This window comes from Pan paniscus, chromosome 3 (genome assembly GCF_029289425.2).
Source record: "Pan paniscus chromosome 3, NHGRI_mPanPan1-v2.0_pri, whole genome shotgun sequence".
NCBI lineage: Eukaryota > Metazoa > Chordata > Mammalia > Primates > Hominidae > Pan > Pan paniscus.
In genome coordinates this window covers 151,589,337-151,595,725 of record NC_073252.2, presented here as the reverse complement: position 1 = coordinate 151,595,725, position 6,389 = coordinate 151,589,337, and the positions used below count along the sequence as shown (strand labels likewise).

The 6,389-nt window shown below is 39.6% G+C and overlaps 1 protein-coding gene across 10 annotated transcripts in view; it reads right to left on the bottom strand.

Moving 5' to 3' along the window:
* Positions 1 to 1,548: 1,548 nt before the first annotated feature.
* TLR2 (toll like receptor 2) overlaps positions 1,549 to 6,389 on the bottom strand; it is a 65,860-nt gene continuing 61,019 nt past the window's right edge. For 9 of the 10 annotated variants that reach the window (XM_063603481.1, XM_063603476.1, XM_063603482.1 and 6 more), the window contains one exon: positions 1,549 to 4,750. In XM_063603481.1, coding sequence (XP_063459551.1) covers positions 2,380 to 4,734 — 2,355 coding nt within the window. In that variant the 5' untranslated portion in view covers positions 4,735 to 4,750 and the 3' untranslated portion in view covers positions 1,549 to 2,379. 10 annotated transcript variants of the gene reach the window in all.

Here is a 6,389-nt window from a genome sequence, read left to right as displayed (position 1 = left end):
CAGAAAGTCCATTACTGTATTTGGTGTCTGTGGAATCTCAAGTTTCCTTCCTCTAAACTTGTTTTTTGTTTGTTTTGTTTCATTTTGTTTTTTTGAGACAGTGTCTTGCTCTGTCACCCAGGCTGGAGTGCAGTGGTGCAATCACAGCTCACTGCAGCCTGGACCTCCCGGGCTCAGGTGATCCTCCCACCTCAGCATCCCGAGTAGCTAGGACCAGAGGCACATGCCACCATGCCCTGCTAATATTTTGTATTTTTTGGTAGAGACAGGGTTTTGCCATGTTGCCCAGGCTGGTCTCCAACTCCTGGACTCAAGCAATCCTCCTGCCTTAGCCTCCCAAAGTGCTGGGATTACGCCAAGCCTGATTTTTTTTAAGGCTGGCTACCGTTTCCTCCATAACACTCTTCTGGGAGGTCGTGTGAAACAGCAGCAGCCCTATGCGAGTTCCCCAAGGACAAGCTTGTTCTGCAGTTAATGAGCATATATTTCTTTGTGGTATTTTTCTGCAAACAGCAGGATCCCTTATATCCCTGCTAGTATCCATAACAGAAAAATATCCACTTACAAGCCATAATATATAAGGGAATGAAATATCTTCTTGGAAAATAATAATAATAATAGCTAACATCTACTACAGACATCACCCTCACCCCACACACGAACCCATAGTGCCCATTCTCTTAGGCGTGGTACTCTTGCCCTCAACACCCCTCCAGAGAAAATGGGAATCAAGGAGCTTAGGCTCATGGTTTACTTACATTCCTACATTTCATACTCTCAGTATCTTAGGATATAGAGATCATCATCCCTATTTTAAAGACAGAAAAACTTTTTGGGTCATGTCAACTGACTTGCCAAAGATTACACATCTACTAACCCAGGTCTTTCCGACTCTAGTGCCCAATTAACCACATACACCCAGTTCTGGTTGAGAATTGAGCAGGGGTCAAAGGCTCACTTCCTTTCACATGGTTCCCAGCTTAAGAAAGTTACATAGAATCAGCAAATAGTGCTTACCAAAGAAAGTTGCATCAAAATTTAATGTGTGGTATTATTATACCTAGATTGCAAAATTAACATATGGTAGTAGTATCTACCTTTAAATTACTGTGTATCAAACTATTTTTGAGTCATTATGAGGAACCTCTAGGTATATATTTGCTTAAAAATCTATTTAGCTCACATGTACTTTTTAAAATATTCAGAAGGGGAAAAAGGGCAGGCTTTTTTAGAATTAAAAACAAGACTTTTCGAAGAAGGAAAAAGCAACAAGATGCAGGAGATATAGGCTAAAAAACAGGAACTGAGAGTCAGAGTGATTGGACAATAACTAGAACTCAAAAGGTAGTTAGAGGCTGAGGAAGACCAGAGTCCGGATGTGGGAAGTGTCTTTCAAATTCTCCTGAGTATTTATTTTGTTAAATTACAGAAATACATAATTTACTGTACCTTGCACTGTGTACTCACTCTCTCAAGTAACTATGGCTGGAGAAACCTATCTAATAGCCAGAAAGACAGATCCAGATCACATGAAAATACACCCTCTAGTATTTCTCATCCTGTAAAGTTTAATAGGAAATACACAGCACTTTTTTCTAGGAATAGCAACAAGTTTTGGGGAGTGCCCCAAATACTTTGCCTTGTTGCTCTTGAGATCAGTTGCACAGAGAAGTGACAGCTAGGTAGGACAGAGAATGCCTTTTGTGGCCACAGAGGAGTCTCTTAGCAGGAAGAAAGAATGACACAGTCATTGAGAATCTTAAGTTCATTTGTGCTGTTTCCTAATGAACTAAGCCAGTTGCTACAGATTACAGTTGGCCCTCTATATCCATGGGTTCTGCATCCATGAAGTCAACCAACTGTGGATCAAAAGTATGTTTTAAAAATTTTGAAAATAAAAAATAACAATAATAACATAAATAAAAAGACAGTACAACTATTTACATAGTATTTACATTGTATTGGGTATCATAAGTAATCTAGAGATGATTTAAAGTATACAGGAGAATGTACACAGGTTATATGCAAATACTATGCCACTCTTATAAGGGACTTGATCATCTATGAATTTTGATATCCACGAGGATCCTGCAACCAATTCCCTTGGATACCAAGGGACTATATTCAGATATCAGTAATAGACTTATGATCATGGTTATCTCATAGAAAAAAGAAAAACCAAAAACCAATTTTTAAATCTGGCATATGTTTATAAAACAGCACCCCAGACAAAATTTGAAGTTTTGTAGTTTTAGTAAGCAAGTCCTCAAATGACGGTACATCCACGTAGTTTTTATATAATTATGTCTGAATGAACTTAACTATAACTAGTGACATAAAGATCCCAACTAGACAAAGACTGGTCTTAAATATGGGAACCTAGGACTTTATCGCAGCTCTCAGATTTACCCAAAATCCTTCCCGCTGAGCCTCGTCCATGGGCCACTCCAGGTAGGTCTTGGTGTTCATTATCTTCCGCAGCTTGCAGAAGCGCTGGGGAATGGCTTTTTTCTCAATGGGCTCCAGAAGAATGAGAATGGCAGCATCATTGTTCTCATCAAAAAGACGGAAATGGGAGAAGTCCAGTTCATACTTGCACCACTCACTCTTCACAAAGTTTTCAGAAAGCACAAAGACAGTTTTGTGGCTCTTTTCAATGGAGTCAATGATATTGTCAATGATCCACTTGCCAGGAATGAAGTCCCGCTTATGAAGACACAACTTGAAGGGGGGATTGAAGTTCTCCAGCTCCTGGACCATAAGGTTCTCCACCCAGTAGGCATCCCGCTCACTGTAAGAAACAAATGCATCATAGCAGATGTTCCTGCTGGGAGCTTTCCTGGGCTTCCTTTTGGCCTGGAGCCAGGCCCACATCATTTTCATATACCACAGGCCATGAAAACGGTGGCACAGGACCCCCGTGAGCAGGATCAGCAGGAACAGAGCACAGCACATGCCAGACACCAGTGCTGTCCTGTGACATTCCGACACCGAGAGGCGGACATCCTGAACCTGCTGGCCGCGCACATGGGATGGAGAGTCACACAGGTAATTTGCTGGCCAATCAATCAAGACTTTGGCCAGTGCTTGCTGCTCCTGAGTGAAGGAGAGGAATTCACAGGAGCAAATGAAGTTATTGCCACCAGCTTCCAAAGTCTTCAGTGTGTGAAATGAGTCAAGTTGCTCCTTAGAAAACGTAGTTATTGCATTCCTACTGATTTTCAATACTAGTAACATGGGTAAGAGGGAGGCATCTGGTAGAGTCATCAACTTATTTCTGGAAATATAAAGTTCTTTGAGTTGCGGCAAATTCAAAGAAAATAAATTGAGATTGTTGTTGCTAACATCTAAAATTTCCAGTGTCTTGGGAATGCAGCCTGTTACACTGTGTATTCGTGTGCTGGATAAGTTCAAATATTTCATCTTTTCTGGCCACTGACAAGTTTCAGGCATAGAATGAAAACTATTCTTACTGATATCAACGTTAGTCAAGTTTTTCAGAGTGAGCAAAGTCTCTCCGGTTTTTTCCAATGATGCCAAATGATTTTGCCTTAAAATTAAAGTTTGTAGAGAGGGCCAGGCATCCTCACAGGCTGAATTTTTCAAGTATTCTTCAACTATCAAATTTTCACTGAGATCCAAGTATTCTAATGATTTTAAATGCTGTGAAAGTAAACAAGGAACCAGAAAAACTTTACTGTTTTCTACTGTGATTCTTTTAACTCTTTCTGTAAGTGAATATAAAGTGCTCAGATCATAAAATAAGTAAAACCTTGGAATATGCAGCCTCCGGATTGTTAACGTTTCCACTTTACCTGGATCTATAACTCTGTCATTATCAGATGCTCTAAAATTACCAACTCCATTAAGGGTACAGTCATCAAACTCTAATTCTAACAATCCAGAAATCTGATTCAAAAGTTTCATAACCTGAAACAAACTTTCATCGGTGATTTTCACATTTCTAAATGTAAACTTTTTAATCAATGAATTTGTTTCACCAGTGGATAGTTCTGAAAAACGGAAAGTGTCCAAATCAGTATCTCGTAGTTCCAAACATTCCACGGAACTTGTAACATCTACAAAAATCTCCAGCAGTAAAATATGCTGCTTCATATGAAGGATCAGATGACTTACGTTCTGAATTGACTTCAAACTTTTTGACTCATAGCTCTGTAGATCTGAAGCATCAATCTCAAGTTCCTCAAGGAAGGTAAGTCCAGCAAAATCTTTTCTTTGAATCTTAGTGAAGGTGTCCATATTTCCCACTCTCAGGATTTGCAATTTTGTGAGATGAGAAAAAAGAGATGTTTCCCCTAGGGTTTTGTAAGGATTTCCCAGTAAGTTTAAGAATGTTAAAGAAGAAAGGGGCTTGAACCAGGAAGATGATAAATTAGATAAGTAATTATAGGATAAGTCTAAATGTTCAAGACTGCCCAGGGAAGAAAAAGAATCTTCCTCTATTGTGTTAATTCCATTGGATGTCAGCACCAGAGCCTGGAGGTTCACACACCTCTGTAGGTCACTGTTGCTAATGTAGGTGATCCTGTTGTTGGACAGGTCAAGGCTTTTTACAGCTTCTGTGAGCCCTGAGGGAATGGAGTTTAAAGATCCTGAGCTGCCCTTGCAGATACCATTGCGGTCACAAGACAGAGAAGCCTGATTGGAGGATTCTTCCTTGGAGAGGCTGATGATGACCCCCAAGACCCACACCATCCACAAAGTATGTGGCATTGTCCAGTGATTCAACCTACAAATAAAAGAGGTTCAAATAAGTCATTGTGTTTGACAGGATATCGTAATTCTAATTCTTGAGAAATGTTTTCTAGGCATAACACACACACACACACACACACACAAAGAGAGAGAGAGAGAGAAACAGATGAATGGAACGAATGAATGGGGATAAAAAAATGAATTCCCTGATACATTCAGCAATGCTAACACAGACATACAACCACTATGCAGTACTTAAAAGCACAACCATCTGGAAATATAGAGCAAGACTCAATAACATGGATTGGAAGAGTGAGTAAATCAATGAATGGAGGAATGAGCAATCAAGCCTTTTAAGAAATGGGCTAAGCTTAACCATATGGATTTACAATCACCTTTTTCTGCACTTCAAACTTTCTTAACATTTAAGCATTTCTTTTCTCTGCTTCAGTGGCCGCCTTGATTCATAGAGATCTCACAGAACCAAACTATAGTTCTCATTCACTGAATGAAACTCCAGGAGTAGCATGCTTTGGGACCAAAAGAAAAAAGTTCCATGTTCATCAACCTGCCTCACACCTATCACTAGCAGGCAGGAGGGGTGTTGGAAACTCGAGGCAGACCAAGGTGGTTTGCTGAGTTGAAGGAGACTCACACCATCAGAACCCTGTCTTCCTGCCTAGAAGTAAATGCAAAAAGCAGTGTTTAAGTCTGGATGGGCTGTTCAGATTAATGTGGGGGAAATAAAACTATCTGTACCACAACTGCTAGTTTACTTGTAACCATAAACCCAACAACTTTCTCTTTGCCTACCTTCTGGGCCCTATATCATTCTTTGGTCTATTCAGCTACCTCATTTCTTGCATCTGTATGCCTTTGTCTGTATTTTCTCAGTGTGCTAACTATACAAAAATTTTTTTAAAAAATTTATCCCCGAGAACAAAACTTTTTATGAGTAAAACTAATTCCCCACATTCACAGAATCTGAGAGATTATAAAGGCCTGAGCTGTACAATTTATGGCCACAAAGAATTAAAACATAAACATGCTTGGTTTGGGAATTTAAATGCTGTTGAAGCCAGAATTTTTGTGTTCGCACCAAAACCACTGCTTCGCATTCCCTCTTTTTTTTTTTTTTAAATAAATGGGTCACACCATGCATATTTATTCTGGATTTTCTTTTTTTTTCCTTAGCTTTATTAAGGTATAATTGGTATACAAAGAAACTGTACATAATCAATGAACACAATTTGTATACATTACGTATACACACATATGTATACACTCATGGTATCATCACCGCAATCCAGGAAGTAAACATATTCATCATCTCCAAAAGCTTCTGCCACTCTGCAGTTGCCTTTTCACTTTCTTAATGGAATCTTTTTGTCTTAGTCCATTAGTGCTTCTATAACAAAATACCAGAGACCAAGTAATTTATAAAGAACAGAAATGTATTTATTATAGCTCTGGAGGCTGGGAAGTCTAAGATCAAGGCACGTGCACTGTTGTCTGGTGAGGGCTTCTCTCTCCTTCCAAGATGGTGCCTTGTTGCTGTGTCTTCACATGGGAGAACACAAGAGGGCAAGGGGGCACTACATTCCATCTCAAGGCCTTTTATAAGGATGCTAATCCCATACCTGAGGAAAGACCCCTCATGACTTAGTCACTTC